Raw genomic sequence first — 18,961 nt, 5'->3', positions numbered from 1 at the left:
TTTCTCATCCAAACAAGAAGGAAAGATGAGAAGAGATCCAGTGTGGGGCTTTTACCAAAAGTATGCTCTTGGGTAGATCTTCAAGGAAGTGTCCAGCGCCAGCAGAGGTCTCACAAGCCATGCTTCAGAAACCACGGTGCCCATCACCCACTGGAAGGCTCCATTCCCTGAAAACCTTGGTGCCTAGGCCCCTATGGGAAAGCTTTAAGCTACCCGTAGTAACACATATAAAAGAAATCAGCCGCCGTTACTAAGACTTTACGACACTATCCCATCTGGTGTTTGATGGATCAAACCTTTTTTGTTTGTTTGTTTGTTTTGTTTTGCTTTGTTTCTCAAGACAGGGTTTTTCTCTGTAGCTTTGGAGCCTGTCCTGGACTTAGCTCTTGTAGACCAGGCTGGCCTCGAACTCACAGGGATCCACCTGCCTCTGCCTCCCGAGAGCTGGAATTAAACACACGTGCCACCTCCACCTAGCTAGGACCAAACTTTTTTTGAAGGGCCATAGATCTAAACTATCAATACCTTCTCAACAAGGTTTTCCTCACACAAAAATCACTAAACCTCTTATCAAGGAACTCAGAAAGCAATTTCTAGGTCACCCAAGTCCATCTCTGTAACTTGGAAGGAAACAAAAGATGATAGGAACAGACAGGAAGCCCTGCCATCAGTCCAGCTTCCTCGGTCTTTCCTCCAGCACCTGAGTTTTGTAACGTAAACACAGGCATGAAGCGGAGCAGGGATGATGACACCATGGTAGCAGTCTCAATGACCCCTGCCATCAAAAAGCGCACGGTGTTTAGATTATTTTGCAAATAGAAGATTGGAAGTATCCTTTACCCCTGATAACACTCATATCCTCTGTGCAAAGATGCAACTGAACCATGGGCAGAGCCCATGTGAACCATCTAAAAGCAGCCTTGACCAGCAGAAGGGTACAGGGGTTATGGGGTTGGAAGGGGAGATGATACACGCGGACAGATGCTTCACTGCTGGTGGTCATTATTTCATGGTGCCCGTCAGACTCACCGCCTCCGTGTGGACAGGGTGCACCGCGAAGAGCAAAGCGGTGACAAAAGCCAGCCCGCGGTTCTTGAAGACGGTCTTATCGCAGGTGTACATCAGCACGAGGGTCACCAGGCAGTGCAGAATGACATTCACCGCATGGAAGTAGAAAGGGTCCATGCCAGTCAGAAATATGTTTAGCCTGTGGAAATGGTAAAAATTAAAATCAGAGAAGTCTGTACAAGCCTTAATCACAATATAAGCACAAGAGATCCACCCCGCATTTAAGAAGGCAAGGTATTTGATAATAGCTCCCAGCGACTCTCAGCACTTTATGCTTGTGGGCATTCCAGCTTTTTCTGATCTCAGAACTACAGAAATCAATGCAGAGGCAGTACATCGCTATTCAGGGAAGTTGGACCTCTCACAGACGGCAAACAGACAGGCATCACTCCATGACCTAGGAAAGTCCTCCCTCTCATTATTCTTGTGTTTACTTCTGGTGGAGGGGAGGATCCCAAGTGCTGGTGTCAGAGCCCAGGCCGCTGGAGATGAACAGAAACCTGGAGGCTGCAACTGTGTCTTAGCCAGGACAAACCAGGCATGAACATATGCTCTCAGCCATGGTACCATCAGAAACCGTGTTTCTGGATTCTCCATCTGGAAACTGAGTCTTATTGCCACCCCCCACAGGGCTCCTTAGCAATGCCTGCTACTCCCAGCTGCTGCTGAGACAACACAAAGAACAAGCTCACCACAAGGGTTCAGTATTTGTAGCGTTTTTCTTCATGTTTATTTACTTTGTGTGTGCATGTCTGGGGGAGGGGAATGGAGCGGGCAGGTGCGTGTGCTCACACATGCGTGCCACTGTGCACATGTGGAGTTGAGAGGACAACTCACGGGAGTCTTTCTCACCCAAAGAGAGAAGAAAGTTCTCTCTTTGCACCATGTGGGCCTCCAGTATCAAACTCAGGTCATCAGCCTTGGCAGAAAGCCTTTATCCACTGAGCCATCTGGATAGCCAGGGTTTGTTTTTTTTAACACAAGCTCCCACTGATCTGAGAATCTAATTGTTAACACCATGATAAGCCAACTAAAAGAGAATCACAAACAGAAGGGAAATCAGGTGCTCAATGTCATAAAAAACACCTTCATGGCACCAAAATACAGAGCAGACACATCTAAAGGTCACTTTTAATAACAGGATATGAAGTCCCCAGCTAGGTCTGTAGAGCAGGCGTTCTCAGCCCCCCTAATGCTGCGATCCCTTAACACAGTTCCTCATTATCTTTGCTGCGTCTTCAAAACTGTAGCTTTGCTACTATTGTGGACTATAATGTCAACATCTGTGTTTTCTGATGGCCTCAGGTAACCCCCCGTGAAATGGTCATTTAATCAAAAGGGTCACGACCCACAGGTTGAGAACTACTGTTGTAGAAGGAAAAATATTTCCCAAACAAAACCTCTTGCTGGGCGTGGTGACATACACTGGTTGTGGAAAGAGGTGTGGATCTGTGACCGGTGTGGGCTACAGAGCAAAGCCCTTCTCAAAAATCCAAACAAAAATACTCTTATCCAGGGTGCCTTCGGGGCAGTGTGCACACAGTAAGTAGTTTGATGACCCACATCTGTCTGCCCTAAACAGCAATCCTAGGTCTTTATCCTAGGGCTATTGACCCCCCCCCACCCCACAAAACCACCCTTTGCCTAAACAACCAATCAAGAATGGACAAGTCATCAGTAGCGATGACATATGTGGGTTCTGAATAGTTGGCTTGATTCATGCACAGCTTGGGCCTTCAAAACTCTAAACACCCCAAGCTTCATTTGGGCACATGAATCTAAACACCAGTGGTGTTTGTGGTGGTTTGAGAAATGTCCCTCCTGTAGGCTCCTGTGTTTGAACACCTGGTCCCCAGTTGGTGGTGCTGTTTGAGAAGGTCATGGTTAGGAGGTGTAGCCTTGCTAGAGGAAGGTACTCAAGTGGAAGAAGGATTTGAGGGTTTGTAGCCCCCCTTCACTTCCTGTTCTCTACTCTGCTTCCTGTATAAAGATGAAAATGTGGTCGGCCAGCTACCTGTTCCAGTCATCTTGTTTCTGTGTTTCCCCCACCACTCTAGACAGCATCTCTCTGGAACTGCAAGCCCAAATAAACTCTTTCTCCTTCAGCAAGTGGAGATGGGATTTCCAAGAGCAAATGGGCTAGCAAGACTAGCTATACGGATAGGCTCTATGTCTAGGGAGCAGAGGGATCCCTGAATGGATGTGCATTTTTGACACTAGCATGGCCATGCCAAGGCCTCCAAAGCCTCAGCCCCATGAGAATGGCAAAGCCTTACCCAGCTGATGTTCACCTACAGAGACTTCTCCTGTGCTATGCCTAATAAGCACATGGAAGCTTCTGGGTGGCCAGGGGTGGTAGGTGGCTTTCATCCAAGTGAACACACCCCCCTCTGATTCCAGCTCTCCTGTACCCACTTCTGTATAGCTGTCCTTTCTTCATCCCTCACTGCTCATACTCAGGGTCCCGGGACTACAGCAGTGCAGGACACGGTATTCAGGTTTGACTGAGACACGGTCTTAATCAATAATGTAGAAGGATGAACTAAGGGTGATTGATTCCTGGCATCAATCTTGGACTTGCACTAACATATTTATACACACAAAAACCCTCATAATATTATTTATAAAATAACAAACAAGATCTAGAAAGCATATAAAGAAATAGAGATGTAAGTTTGAGACAAAACACTAGCAAAATTTTCAAACAGAGCCTATGTGTGCGCAGAGAACACAGTCTCTGGTTCTGCAAGCCAATACGGGTGCTGGAAGAAAGGGTTAACTAATTAAGTTCCATAATTTAATAGAGGAGGAGCTGTGATCGATGCTCTGCATCTATGTCTTAACAGAGACATTCATCACAATATCCTGAGGTCCGCCTGCATACATGGCAGCCCAGGATGGGTTTGCAGCCACCATGGAGACTAATACATCAATGTCCTCCAGGACTGATGCCTGTCACGGAACCCTAATGTCATCTCTGATCCACCCAATGTCCTTGCCAACAGCTCAGCGAAACTACAGAATCCACACTAGCGCAGGTTACACACTGTTTGTGCTGAGAAGGGGAAGGGTCCACATGCAAAGTGACCGCAGGTGTTCATGTCAACACTAAACACACTGGGTACGAAGAGGAACAGAATACGCGCAGCCAGACCAGAGCTGTACATATACTATGGCCCAGAGGGTGTTGTTACCCTGACCTGAGAAAGTTAATGTTCTCCAGCCACTAAAGCAGGACAAATCACCGACAGGGAGAAAAAGAGCCACAGGACTCAACAGTTTGTCATTCCAGTTCATTCAACAAGATTTGCTAACTAACCACAGGAGGCAGGGACAAAGAGAAACAAAGAGAAAATATGGTGTTTACTCTTTTCTTTCTTTCCTTCCTTCCTTCCTTTCCCTTCCTCCCTCCCTCCCCTCCTCCTTCTCCTCCTCCTCCTCCTCCTCCTCCTCCTCCTCCTCCTCCTCCTCCTCCTCCTCCTCCTCCTCCTCCTCCTCCTCCTCCTCCTTCTCCTCCTCCTCCTTCTTGGTTTTTGTTTTTTTTCGAGACAGGGTTTCTCTGTAGCAACTTTGGAGCCTGTCCTGTAACTAGCTCTTGTAGACCAGGCTGGCCTCGAACTCACAGAGATCAGCCTGCCTCTGCCTCCCGAGTGCTGGGATTAAAGGTGTGCGCCACCACCGCCGGGCTACTCTTAAAGGGTTAACAGAGCAGTGGGAGCACAGATCATTAACAGCGGCAGAGCTCCAGCAATGGAAGGGCCTACCAGTTCAGAGCTTTCAACAAGGGAAACATTCTCCAAGTAGAAAGACAGGCAAGGCAGATGGTACCCAGTGTGGGGCAGTAGGCCTGAGAGAGCATCTTAGACACTGGGGTCAGCTGCACGAGGAGCTCCAGGATGGTGGGGGCCCTCTGAAATGGAGTCTCAGGAAGATGAATTTGGGGACAGCTGCTCAGGCACGAGAGAGATGGTGAGCAGAAGTGAACAGAGCACAAGGATATGATATTTGTAGAGCTTACAGTGCTGCTCTCTAGTGTCTAGAGGAAGTGTCACTCATGACTGCCACACTACAAACACTGAAGCAGAGGACAGATGGACGGATGGACGGATGGACGGATGGATGGATGACACATTGAGACAATGCACTTACTTTAAGTCTGCCCAAGAAGGCCTCAGCTCATAGCACTGAAGTGTGATGCCCTGTCTGGAGTATCAACTTGATGGGATTTAAAGTCACTTAGGGGGCATAACTCTGGGCCTGTCTATAGCACCATTTCCTGAAAGGGTTGAGGGGAGATACTTGCCCCCAAAGTGGATGAGTCCTCCAAAAGAGAGTCCTAGACACAAAGAGATCCAAAGAGAAGGCAGCAGAAGTCTGCCTGCCTGTGTTTCTTCCAGAGTGAGCCCTTGGCTGACATCGTAGCTTCTTTTGCCTTCCAATGAGGATTCAGCCTGAGTAGCTCCTCAGGGACCTTCCAGCCTTCATCACAGTGGGACTGGCGAGGCATCTCGCTTCAGGGACTGAACAGCTACAGGGCTCTCAGCTTCTCCAGCTTGCAGGTGGCCCTTGTTACCCAGCCTCCACCTATAATCCAACCTAACAACCTTTACACCAAGCACACATCCTTTGGGTTCAGTATTGCTAGGAAACTCCAAGGCAGCTCGTAAAAATTTAAACTAATACACATGCCTGGATGACCCAAACTGACCACGGGAGTATAGTGACAGTCCCTCAACACCATCTGACCACGGGAGTGCAGTGACAGTCCCTCAACACCATCTGACCAGAACAGTGTCTCAGGATCCAGGGCACCCAGACAGTACCACCAGGAGGCCCTCGTTAGCAGATGTCTTCGGAGTTACGAACAATTTTTCAGAGATTTAAGAAGCTAATTTTTCTCCATCACTGAAATCTATTGCATTCAGCACACAATAGATTCTAAAAGAAGTCTGTTGAATAAACAAATGAATCTCAATTACACTGGGAGTCAGAAAAACCCAGCTTTCCCTTTCAGCTCTGAGAACCCTTCATTTCATTTGGTTTAGTCTTCATTTCTCATTTAGAACTCGGCTGAGCAGTAGGAAATATATTTTCTTCCAAAATAGTCTTTCCAGGAATCTCTGGTCATCAGCAAACCCCTCAGTTTAATGGACTCCCCCTTCCTCTTTGGAACAGGCTGTCTTCCTACACAGACATGGGTCTCGAAGCTCAACGGAAGGCTAACAAATGCGACAGAAAACTCTGTGCTCAGCAGTAAGCCTCCTTTTCCGATCAGGGAAAGGGGGCGTGTACCCCTAAATCACTGTCTCTTTTGTGCATATGTACATGTGTGCAGAGATATGGATGCATGTGCATTTGAAGAAGAACCTTAGCTGTCGTTCCTCAGGTGCCGTCCACCTTGCTTTTGAGACAGATCATCAAGTAGGTTGTATGGCGACCAGGAAGCCCCAGAGATCTACCCGTCTCTGCCTCCCCAGTACGGCGTTAATAAGCATACTACCACGATAATAAGCATAGTATCGTGATAAAAATCATGGTATCGCTACTATGCTTTTTTCCATTTTTGTCTTTTAACATGGGTTCTGGGAAATTGAACTTAGGTCCTTATGCTTTCAAGGCAAGTGTTTTTACCTTCTGAGCTATTACTCCAACTCTATCATTATTATGGTATTTTTTTCCCGGGTGTCCACAGCCCAGCACAACCCACCGATCAAGCCCATCTTCTGTTTCCATTTCCCCACCTCTAGTTGTCCTGAGGTTGTCAAGCTTGGCAATGGTTTCCACAGTCATTACAGCTCAATCAAGCAATAAATAACGTCTGGCTCAGCTTGCTTTCCCTCTAAGGCAATCCTATAAGTGCTTGGTCATTCTGGCTCTCTTCTTCATCCCTTCAGTTCTAGACAAATCACCAAATCATCACCTCAGCCGTCTGAAGAAAACAAACCATGCAACTGACCGGTACCACAGTGTGGAGGGGATCTGGTTCTAACTGGAGCTCAGTCCTCTCATCCTCACTTGGCATGAGAAAGCTGCTCCCAGGAGAGGTGCCAACCACCATTCCTGTCTCCTTGGCACACTGAGTAATGACAGACTAAGAAGGACAAGGACACTAGAGTGAAGGACACGGGGAAGAGAACATGTCCAGGAAAAATGTCAACAGAGAATCATCCCATAATTAGAAGAGCCCAGAGTCGCATGTCCTAGCTACAGCTGTAACTAAGCTGTTAATTTTGCATTTACTTTCTTTGGGAAGGGTGTGTTCTCTCGCACACCTAAGCACATTGCAGTTCTGACGGGCCTACCCACAATTTCAGGAAATAACCCAGGCCAGGCAGAGTCCTCCTGAGACTCCTGATTCCAAATATCCCCAAAGCACCTGTGCTGCCGACCAACCACTATAAAACCAGGGCTTCCCCATCTCTCACAGGTTCTCCAATGCTCTAGAATGCCTTGCAGAATCAAGGGATCTGCTGCACTACAGGAGTGTATGAAGAACAAAACTCATGAACAAGGGGAGCTAGACATGCCTGGCAGAAGGCCTGAAGATTCCTAAACACACACTTTCCAAGCCTCAAGATGCACCCAGCTCAGAGCATCCAGGTGCAGAGAATCTGCCAGGGAAGTGTGAGCACACTCTGGGCTCCAGGGATTTAAAGGGGCTTCATTATTTTGTGCTTCATTATTTGACCCATTTGATTGATATAGGACTGAAGCCAATCTGCAGTCCCCTCCCCCTCTTCAAACGGGAGGTAGAGCTGATATCACACAGCCCCAAGCCTATCCCTTTAATCATTGTCTTCTTAGCATCACCAAGCATAGGGCCCACAGTGTGTCCCTCTCTCCTCAGGTGTGGTGAACCCATGAGTTCACCCCAAATAATATGAAATTCCCCACATCGAGAAATTCCAAGGGTTTATAAAGAAGGTTTCTCGGAAGGAACCCAAAACAAACACTAGACCTAATTGAGATCACTGGACTGGCTAGTTCCTTTGGCAAGACTCTGGGGTCCTTGTGCTCCATTTGGTTACTTTACAGAAAGCAGGGAATGGATCTTAAGCTCCCAATGAGAAAAGGAGAAGGGAACCTCATTCTGGGCTTTGCCTTGAAGGTATAGCCCCTGCCTCTTGCCCTGAACTTGCAACATGCCTCCTGCAGCGATCTGAGCTTCAGTGGCATCCTGAGGAAGGCGGAACAATGTCAGACTAAAGATTGCCATTCTCTCCACATTACAGCTGAGAGTCACAATCATCCTTCTGCATCCAAACTGCCCTTGGCCTGTGGGACACAGGACCCTCAAGGATCCTCTGCAATGGCCAAGGAAATTCCTCTTCTGTTTCCACTTTTCTATTGGAGAGAGGAAGTAAAAAGGTAAATTAAGACAGAAAACTGGGCTGCAGAGATGGCTCGGTGGTCAGGAGTACTTGTGGCTTTCCGCAGAGAACCCGAGTTGGGGTCCCATTAGGGAGCTCACAACCTAGCATTCCAACTCCCGGGAGATCTGGCTACCTGTTATGGGCTCTACAGGCACCACAGCCCAGTGCACATGTATACAGACACACACACATGCAGACACATATACACACACAGGGAAATACACACACAGATGCACATACGTACACACAGAGACACACATACACACATATACACGGACACACAGATCACATACATACACACATAGAGAGACACACAGACACACACAGAGAGACAGGCAAACACACACACACAAACACACAGTCATATACACACAGACAGCAATTCACTAGTATTACAGGGAGGTGGAGACCACAGGGTATGGGGTTCTTGGGGGAGTCATCTGGTCCTGGGCGCCTGTCTGTCTCTCTCACTCTCTGCTTCCTGCTGGATGAGGTGGCGGCTCGGCTCTGCACACCTCTGCTTCACCAGAGGCCCAGGAACCACGGAGGAAGCCGGCCAGCCACAGACTCAAACTGTGAGCTTCTTCCTTTCTTAAGTGCTATCAGGCCGTACGTCACAGTGCCGGAAAGTGACGAAGAGATCAGAGTAAGAAAGTAAAGGTAAGACGTTGAGGATGGGCTGTCCTCCGTGACAAAACAACGTCTCAGCAGATGCTAAGGTACAGAGAAAGCCAGCCCTGTGCAGCTTAGGGAAGGGCTTTCTGGAAGAAGACTGCCCAGCACAGAGGCCGCCAGCAGCAGCAAGTCTGGCATGTGAAGGAGTGAGGGCTCCAGGGTGCTGGGTGGAAATGGCAGTCTAGACATCAGCGTGGGAGGCAGGAGTCCAGGACTTTGCAAGCAGAAGCCACATCTTATCAGCGGGAAGAGACACACCACCATCCCTTTGGCATGACCAGACATTCCTCAGTCCTCATAAAGAGGAATGGCTAGACTCAAAGTCTGGAAAAAATAAGAGTGTGGCTGCAAAGGAAAATAGAAAGTCATTTGTCGATATAAACAGACTGCTTCTGAAGGCAATTCCAGGACCTGTAGAAAAACCCTACAAACTAACACTCAGTTCCTCTCCTTCCCCACTCTTCCTATACAACCAAACTGATATCTAGACTTACCTATGCGACCACAATCACAATCTCTGCCTCCAGGGCTTTCTTGGTCTAATATAGAAATTTTAATTTCTTTAAAAATTATTTTCTCCGTAGAGTCTTTATCACCATTGATTCTTTTTTCCTTGCCTGTGTGTTGTGTCTGTCACAGAAGGTGTGGGTACCTCAATCAAATATCCCAGGCCAGGCTATCTCCACTTACTGGAGCACACAGAAAGCAGTGTCACTGGCAGAGAGAGGGGGGGGGAAGGGAGGGTGGGAGAGGGAGAGGGAGAGAGAGAGGGAGAGAGAGAGGGAGAGATAGATAGGTAGAGAGAGAGAGAGGGAGGGAGAGGGAGAGAGGGGGGAGAGAGAGAGGGAGAGAGGGAGAGAGGGAGAGGGGGAGGAGGAGGAGGGAGAGAGAGAGAGAGAGAGAGAGAGAGAGAGAGAGAGCTCAAGGAGGTCAGGTCAGCAGCAGACCTTGGATGAGCATTTCAGGGTTCTCGGGTGCAGAGCATGGAAGCTAATGCTTGCACAATTCTCAGAATTAGTAGAACGCTGAGACTCAAATATGAGAGCCGCTGGCAAAATCTCTCATTACCAACCCTTAAAGCATCGCAGGTCCCCACAGCCACTTATATTAACATATTCTATTTTTTAGCTCTGACATTTAAACCACCCACTTCACTCTTGTGATTTATGTTAGCATCAGAAGCATTCAGTAAAACTTTATCACAAACAATGATCTAATAGCCTAAACATGGAAAGATAAGCCATAAGTTTAAGGTCCTGTGATCAGCCTTAGCTCCCCATCTTTAGTTCTGTTGAGTCAGGCTCCACTCAATGGCTGGATGGAAATTTCCACAGGAACTTCTTCCCAAGAGGAGAGGGGGGAAGGATAAAAATGAAAACACTAAGTACCTTTTAAATCAATCAAGGCAGTTTTTCAAGGGGGAGTTAGGGGCACTGTGGCCTTCAGTTCCGTGTCCATTCAGTATCTACAGAGAAGTTAATACGTTCCTCCTGATTTCAGAGGTCATGACCAGGGAGGGAAATGACAATGGTATCCTTTCCAGGAAAATAGATGCAGCGGGAGACCAGAAAAGACAAAGATCAGATGTTTCCTCTCACATGTGGAACTTGGATTTTATAAAGTTATAAATCCACATATATAATATACACATGCATATACACACAGAGAGAGAACATGCAGGTAAAAGGAACACTATCTGGAGAAGCAGAAAGGGATGAGTAGGAGGGGCAGCCAGAAGAAAGGGGAGGGAAGGCCTGGATACAGCCAAAGTACAGGATGTACTTGAGCGAAAACCATCTGTGTGAAGTCCCTCTCCCGGACTATGTACAGTGAATGAGCACCAATAAAAAAGTTAAGGACAAAAGCAGAAGCCAAATCAAAAGAACGTGAGGACAGCAGAGTAGATTTTCACATGGTTTGTTTCTTCTCTGCTATTGTCTAAAAATATTCCTGCATGTCCTTGCTCATGAGAATATAGGAACAGAGCAACTCCAACTCAAGGAGCAGAGGGAACTGCAATACTTAGGCACGACCCCCGGGGATAACGCAGGACAAGATATTTACTACAGCCATGTGAGAGGTCACCATTACCTCGCCCACGCAAGTCTGATGCTTGGCTTTGAAAGCCAGCGGGGCAGCAAGACGGGAGAGAGGGCCGTGCACAGGAAGTAAGCATGGGCTAGAACCCCAGGCACACTACGCTACAGTACACTGGTCTCACTGCCTCTGAGGCTCCGCCTTACCGAGATAAACTTGCCGAAGGCCTGACTCCTCCACTCCAGCTACTCACACCTGTGCCGGCATCCCTGAGTAAGAGCTCGGGGGAGACTTGAGGCCGGTGACCTGAGCAACTGCTGTCACCACCAAAAGTGGCTAAAACTTCCTGCTCAGTCTGCATGGGACTCCACAGCCCTGAAAACCTACGCCAGCCTTCTCAGCCTGATCATGGCCACTTCCTTCTCACCTCCAAACCTCAGAGGTGTCTCCTGGGGTCAGCCCTAAAGCAGAACCACCCTGGGAGGAGGGGTCTAGAAACAGTTAAAACAGAGCTAAAGTGATGGCATATACAACACTGTTCACCTTGTCCCACTGTTCCAGACTCTGCAGCTAGTATGCTCGGGTCAGCATGTGCTCAGCCCACTACACCTTTTAGGTGAGAAACATGAGGAGGCTCTTACTATATATATAGGTATAGCCGATATTCCTTATATACAAACATCTGTCCAGCAAAAGAATTAAATATCAATTGACTATATTTGTTCTTAAGAGAGTTTCTATTTCTCAGTATGTAACATTTGAATATTTAACATTCAATATAACAACAATTTAAATATTTAACACTTAAACATTTAAAATGTTGAGATATAAACTGACTTTTACTAAAAAAAGAGAGAGAAGTCTATATTTTGATTTGGGATTCTATGTGAGCAAAAAGTAAAGTACGAAAATGAGAGAAAAATGGACAGACTTTGGGATATTTATAGTGCAGAATACTATTCAGAAGTGAAAAGGAATGAACTCTTCATTGCACACAACCATCTGATTGAAGCTTCAGAGAAATGCTGAGATTAAGGGGGGGAAAAGGCAATCTCAATAAAGTGTATGCTAAACAATTTTGCTTACATCGAAATGATAAAATTATAGAGATGGAGAATTAGTGGTTGTCACGGGTCAGGGTGGGAGTTTGTAGATTGGATGTGAGAGCTTTGGGGCATTGCTATGATGAGAACGTACAGAGTCCATGTGATGGAAGTGCTCTAGGCCTTGTAACTACAGTAGAATCTCAGTAATTGACACCTGTCATAAAACTGCCGAGAACTAAATATACACCAAAATAAATAAAATAGGCATGCACAAACCGATGAAATCTAGGGCGTGGGGAGATAATTATATCAATGCTATTTCCTAGCTCCCAGGACCACTAGTCCAGGGGTGGCCACACCCACAATGAGTTGATTACTCCCACATCAATCACTAATTAAGAAAATACCCTTCCGGCTTGCCTACAGCCTGACATTATGGAAGCATTTTCTCAATTGAGGTTCTCTCCTCACCGATGACTCTAGCATGTGCCAAGTTGACATAAAAGCCAGCCAGGACAGTGGGCCAATGTCTGATTCTTTAATGATCCAAGGAGTTTGACATCCCTTTTAGCAGGTTTAAGTTATATAGGTTTTTAGACACGGAAGCTCACTGAATCTGTAATCTCAACACTTAGGAGGCTGAGGCAGGAGAACTGCCATGAGTAAAAAACTATCCTGGGCTGCATAGTAAATTCCAAACCAGCCTGGGCTGTGGAGTGAGAGCCTGTCTCAGGAAACAAAACCAAAAAGACACAACAACAAAAACAAAAGGAAGAGGAAAGGGAAAAAATATTAAAAATGTCTAAGTCTTCAAGGACCTTCCGTTCATGCAACTGCATGGAAACAGGGGGTGTACCTATTAACTATGGAAGACGGGACTACTCTGATAGAGACTGACTGTGTGAGCAGAGCTGGTCTGCTTTCTCCACATACCCTCTCTGCTCTCTAGACTCACAACTCAGAGGCAGGAACATCACTGTATCTCTCTGTTTGCTTTCTATTGCTGTGATAAACACCACAACCCAAAACAAGAGAGGGAAAAGGGCTTATCTGCCTTACATGTCTGGACCACAGCTCCATCGTTTGGAGAAGTCAAGGCAGGAACATGCAGAGACATGGAGGAACACTGCTTACTGGCTTGCTCAGCCTGCTTTTTTATACAACCTAGGACCACCTGCCCAGAAGTGGTACCACCCACAGTGGGCTGTGCCCGCCCCTGTCAATCATTAATCAGGAAGATGTCCACACAGGCTTACCTACTGACCAATCTGATGGGGGTATCATTTTCTCAATTGAGTTTCCCTCTTCCCAGATGACCCTAGCTTATGTCAAGTTGACTAAAACTAACCAAAACAAAAATAACAACATCCAAAAAACCTAGTCAACACTCTTTTAGCAACCCATGCAGCAAAGAGCAATGTCTTAGACACCAAACTGCTCTGCATAAACAAGAAACACCCAAAAGAGGTTCATATTCCCCCTTCCCCCTACGTTGTCTCCCTTGCCCATCAACCCTGCCGATTTCCCCACTAACCCCTCCCACGGGGGGGAAGGGGGGGGATGAAGTCGAGCTAGTGATATAAACTGCTGCACAGCCCTTCCTCCCTTCCTCCGCTGCCCTGGCAGAACTCCTGTTAGGAACTATTAACAACACTTGGACAGCCAGCCCATCCGCCAGCAGGCATTCAACCCTGGCCCTTTAAATGGAAACAGCTCAGGCCAGGAACCAGGGCTGTAAAAAAGTCTGGAGCGCTGTGAGCTTATTCACCTTCCAATTAATCAACAGCCTCGCCCACTCGTTGAAAATGTTCATCGAGTGTAAAAGGAAGCATTCCTATTTTTAAGATTTAAAAAAAAAACTTGGGAAATTAATAAGGCGGAGAAACCGCAGCTAAAGGCTATCTTGTGTTGAAAACCAACACAACTTTCCAAAGATAAATGTTTGCAAAACATCTCCTTGAGAGTCAGACGTGTTATTTTCTCGCCCTCTTTAAAACATTAGTTTATTTGAAAGAAGTGTGTGAAAAGTCAGCTGCCGGGGTTTCCTTTTCTAAGTCACGGGGTCGCCTCCCCAAAGCCCTGGGTCTGAAAGCCCACGCTGACTGTTACTTTGCCAACTGTTCCCAGAGATAAGTTTAATGAACTAAGGCTCCCATGACAAGGATTGGAAGGCGGGTTAACGCGGGGCTAATACCCTGTGAGCTGTGTGTCCCTACTCACACAAGCTCAAACGCAGAGCCAAGTTACACTGAATTCCCTCTTTGGCTCCAACCCGGTCCTTTCCCCAGAATTCTAAATTCAAGCGGACACCCCACCCTACAAACGAGTAATTCTCGGTCCGGATCCACTACTTCACACCAGAAACGCTGAGTCATGATTCCAGAGGTTGGGAAGGGTCTCCCTGCGACCCCGGGCAGGTGCCCCACCCCTTTGCGCGTACTCGGTGCGAGTCCCTGAGTCTGGGCGCCTCAGGGCGGACTCAGAGGCTGCGGTTGCAGAGTTCTGGGATGGGGAGGCTGGGATTGGAGATACTGGGGTTAGGGAGGCTATCAGCGGCCCCGCAAAGCCTGGTGCACCAGAGTAGGGTGCCTGACCCTTCTCCCCAGCTCCTGCCTGGAACACTCACAGCCTGGAAGCTCCAGGAGCATCCTAGGCCACCTGATCGGTCCCCTCTACTCCTCATCTGCCTAGCAGTGAAACCTCCCGGGAGAAGCTAACAACTTGGAGCATCGCCATCCTCTGGAGCCCGCGGATCGCCATGAGAAGACTGGGAAGGGTAGAGAAAGGGTCGGGTGCGAAGTCAGATCCACCAGCACTGACCCCCTACCCCCACCCCGGGAACCTAGCAGAGGGAGCACAGTCTCTGGGGAAACTCGGTCCCAACTCCGCAGCCGGTGCCCCAGGAGCCAGGAAGCGCGGGAGAACCTAGGCTTAGATGGGAGGACCCGGGCAGAGCAGGGAGGTCCCTGAGTAGCGCAGAGAGAACCCAAGACAGAGCCAGACGAAAACAGTGCCGTGCTTGAGAACTCAGGCAGAGCCTTAAGAACCTGGAGTTGACATCGGTAAGGACCAGAAGCAGAGCCCGGAGGACTAGGGACAGAGTCTGGCGGCGCAGCAGGATCAGGGCCAGAACCCGGAGGATCCAGCCAGAGCGACAAGGTCCTGTGGCAGAGCGCAGAGAACGTAGGTCAGAGAGAAGCCGGGACTTCGCTGACAGATACTAGACAGAGCCGGGAGGACCCGGAGCCGAGGAGAAAGCACTGAGGATAGAACCAGGAGCACCAAGCATAGAGCCCAGAGGACCTGGGGCAAAGCCAGGAGAACCGAGGGGAGCAGGGAGGAGCAAGCGTAGAACCTAGAGGACCAGACTAAGCCTGGAGAGCACAAAGTAAAGTGGAGCGGATCGGGCTGATGTGATGGCAAAACGATCTAGGGTAGAGCCCGGAGGAAGGAGCACCCTAGGGGAGGACACCCTAGAGGAGGTACAGGTGAATCCGTCAGAAGTGACACCCCTTCTCCGGGGACAGGTGTCCGGACCCCAGGGCGCACGGGGCTCACCTGAAGGACAGCACGCACAGCGGCCGATAGGACTTGTGGCTGGTGCTGTCCGCCAGGCCCTTGCCCCAGAAGTCGTTGGCGAAAACGGCCCATCGCAGCGGAGCCCCGGGCCGCACGTCGGGGTTGTTCACGATCGCCCACACGTCGTCGTGCACAAACTCGCCCCGCAGCGAGCGGCCGTAGCACAAGCAACTGGCCCCGGCTAGCAGCGCCGCGGCCCCGGCCGGAACCAGCCCGCAGCGCGGGCGCCGCGAGGGCGCGCGCTCCCCGCCGCCGCGGTCCCCGCGGGTCACCAGCATCGCGCCGCCCGCACGGCCGCTCCCGCGCGGCGCGCATCCTCCCCGGTCGGCGCCCAGGCGCGCGGCGGCCTCCGTGGCTCGGGCATCGCGCGCCCACTGTCCCCGCCCGGGCGCCCCGTGCTCGGCCGCCGCGGTGGCCCAGCTGCAAATAAACAGCGGTCCCCCCGCCTCCCCGGGCCATCGCCGCCGCCTCCGCCCACTGCGCATGCCCGCTCGCGCGCCTCCGCCTCCTGGATCCCGGGACCCAAGGTCCCTAACACCTGGCCACCGCCTGTGGGCGCCGCATCCCAGGCGACCAGAACGCGCACAGGTGGAGCGGGGGCGCTGCGGGGTTTGCGGGGTGGTGGTGGGGAGACACACGCGGGAAAACCACTCGGGGTCCCTCCGGGTACTCCCGGTTGCTCTCCCAGACCTCTCCCCTGCCCATCCCAGGGGCGGAGGGGCAGGTCTCCGCAGCCTTCTGGCTGCGAGGCGGGATGCTTAGCAGGTGCGCTGTCTGCACCCCAGCACCGTCTCTCCCCAGAAGAACAAGACACCCGCAGGACAGCGCGCGGACATGCACCAGCGCCCGCGGGGCTTCAAGCCTTCCACCGCGTTGCGTCCTAACCCTGGGAACGCAGGCAATGGTCCTTTTCCAGAAGCCAAGGGGTGCATCCAGGACTGTGGACTACCTCCTGGTCGGGTTTCTCTGCTGCTGCTGCTAAGGCTTATAAGTCCTGGGTTTGATTTTTTTATTTATGTCCTGCTGCTTCTTCCTTTTGTTTTCCCTTTAAACTCTTAAGCTGTGAGAGAGAAGCCAAACCCACCACTTAGGGCTTTCTTTTGGTTTTGGTTTTGGTTTTGGCTTTGAGACACTGCCTTACGCCATCCTCCAGGCAGGCCTGGCATTGGCTACGGAAGCCAGGCTCTCCATATGGAAATCCTCCTGTCTCAGCCTCCCTGGCACACCTACTTTACCTATGTCTTACTGGATCTCCTGGGTGTGACCATTGTCTCCTGGGTACTGCATGCAAGACTGCCCTGACTCTCGATACAAATTAAAACTGCAGACTGCCCGGGCATTGCCTCTGACTCAGAAACTTCCTGTCTTTCCCGAAAATGTTCTACTTTTGAATGCCAATCACAATATATACATAAATGAGGTATTCTAAGTAGCACTGACTTTTCCTAGCATTGAAAATCCCGTTAATTCTTTCAGGCCACTTGTGAGTTGACGTGGCTTTATTTCTGAAGTTAACAGATTTCATACACCCAGACCACAAACGTCAAAATAAAGTCACCATTAAAACAAGCCAACAAACAAACAACAACCAATTAAGAAAAAAAAACTTTTGACAAGAAAGAAAAGAAATTTGAAATGTAACGGAAAATTTGTTCTTTGAGCCTTCCAATGGCTCCTTAATTTTTAACAGCTGGGCACTTAATTCAGCAGTTCCCAGATTAACAGGAACACAGTCCAAGACATGACCCGTTTCCCCTCTTCTGGTGTTTTATTTACTGTTGTTTTTTCTTGGTGAATTAAAATTGGTGAGAGAGAAGCAAAGCTGAAATCCTGAGCCCTAGTGACAGCCTCTCCAGAACATCTGATCCTCCATGATCAGATCAATGGTTCCCCAACCAGACCCCACACACCTGTGTCTTTAGCTTCCTCTGTAGTAATAAAAAAAAAATGCATTTACCTGGTACTAAGGAAGGATGGAGGAACAAGGCTACTCAAGTTCTCTCTCTCTCTCTCTCTCTCTCTCTCTCTCTCTCTCTCTCTCTCACACACACACACACACACACAGAGAGAGAGAGAGAGAGAGAGAGAGAGAGAGAGAGAGAGAGAGAGAGAGAGAGAGAGAGAGAGAGAGAGAGAGATCATTTGTGGAAGAGACTGACTTGTATCTATGTGTGAGAGACAGTATGTGTATTATGTGAGAGACTGTGTGTGTGTGTGTGTGTGTGTGTGACAGACTCTCTGTATGTGTGAGATAGATTGACTGTGTATGTTAGAAGTGATAAACAACACAAGAGGAACTTTTCCCAACCATAACTGGCTCTCTAGAACAGCAGGACAATAACGCTGTGGAAATGGTCACTGGTGACAGGTCAGTGTGTGTGTGTGTGTGTGTGTGTGTGTGTGTGTGTGTGTGTGCGCGCGCGCGCGTGTACCCTAAACCAGGAAAGCGACTCCAAGAACGGATTCTATGACAGTTCACTTCCTCACAGCACCCCTGCCACCTCCACAAGAGGCACGTCTGTCCCGATCTCAACACTTTGAGTTTTTAGGTGACTCAGAGCCAGAATCAAGATGTTCTCTAACTTACGAGGTTCAGCCTACAGCCTTCTGGTTTGGCATTGGTGTGAGAGCCACACACTACACGGAAACCACACTTTGAGGGTTGGGTTTGGTATTCCCGAAGCACCACTGACAATGTGGTGTTCAGGTGAAGCTTGAAGTTCCACAGGTTGGAAATATTAAATGTGTTTTGACGTATGATATCTTCATTGTGAGCCCAGGAAAACCTGCAGCAAGATTCTCCCAGATCCTCATTTCCTGACCCAGTCTGCTCCGTGCCATAGAGTCCCGGTATCAGCAGCTGCCAACAAGCTGGTTGCTCCTCTCTCAAGGTACAAAACACTCAGTTAATAATGGGGCCCAAAAGGAAATTTGATTTAACGTCTGGCTACTTAGCCACCAATTGTTGCTAAGATCTTGGTAATTGCAGGAATACTACCCTCTAAGATATCTGTGTCCACCTGGAGTGATCTAAAGCAAACAATCCCAGAAGCGCCTCTGAGGCTCAGTTAGAGTCATTTGTACACATCTCAGGAACAGGATTCCTGAACATCAGACATAAGTCAAAGGCAAGTCAATATTTTAATAAAACCCATTTTAAATTAACTACAAAGATTCTTTGCT

General features: G+C 48.9%; 1 protein-coding gene across 1 annotated transcript in view; it reads right to left on the bottom strand.

The window, feature by feature from the left end:
- Tmtc1 (transmembrane O-mannosyltransferase targeting cadherins 1) overlaps window positions 1–16,056 on the bottom strand; it is a 197,793-nt gene extending 181,737 nt beyond the window's left edge. The window contains exons 1-2 of the mRNA XM_038318662.1: window positions 15,758–16,056; window positions 1,030–1,207 (exon numbers count right to left, since the gene is read on the bottom strand). Coding sequence (XP_038174590.1) covers window positions 1,030–1,207; window positions 15,758–16,056 — 477 coding nt within the window. The remainder of the gene's footprint in view (window positions 1–1,029; window positions 1,208–15,757) is intronic.
- Between the last annotated feature and the right edge of the window lie 2,905 nt (window positions 16,057–18,961).

The sequence above is a fragment of the Arvicola amphibius genome, chromosome 2 (genome assembly GCF_903992535.2).
Source record: "Arvicola amphibius chromosome 2, mArvAmp1.2, whole genome shotgun sequence".
Lineage (NCBI taxonomy): Eukaryota > Metazoa > Chordata > Mammalia > Rodentia > Cricetidae > Arvicola > Arvicola amphibius.
The sequence above is the reverse complement of the archived record's forward strand: the minus strand, read 5'-3'. Positions and strand labels throughout refer to the sequence as shown.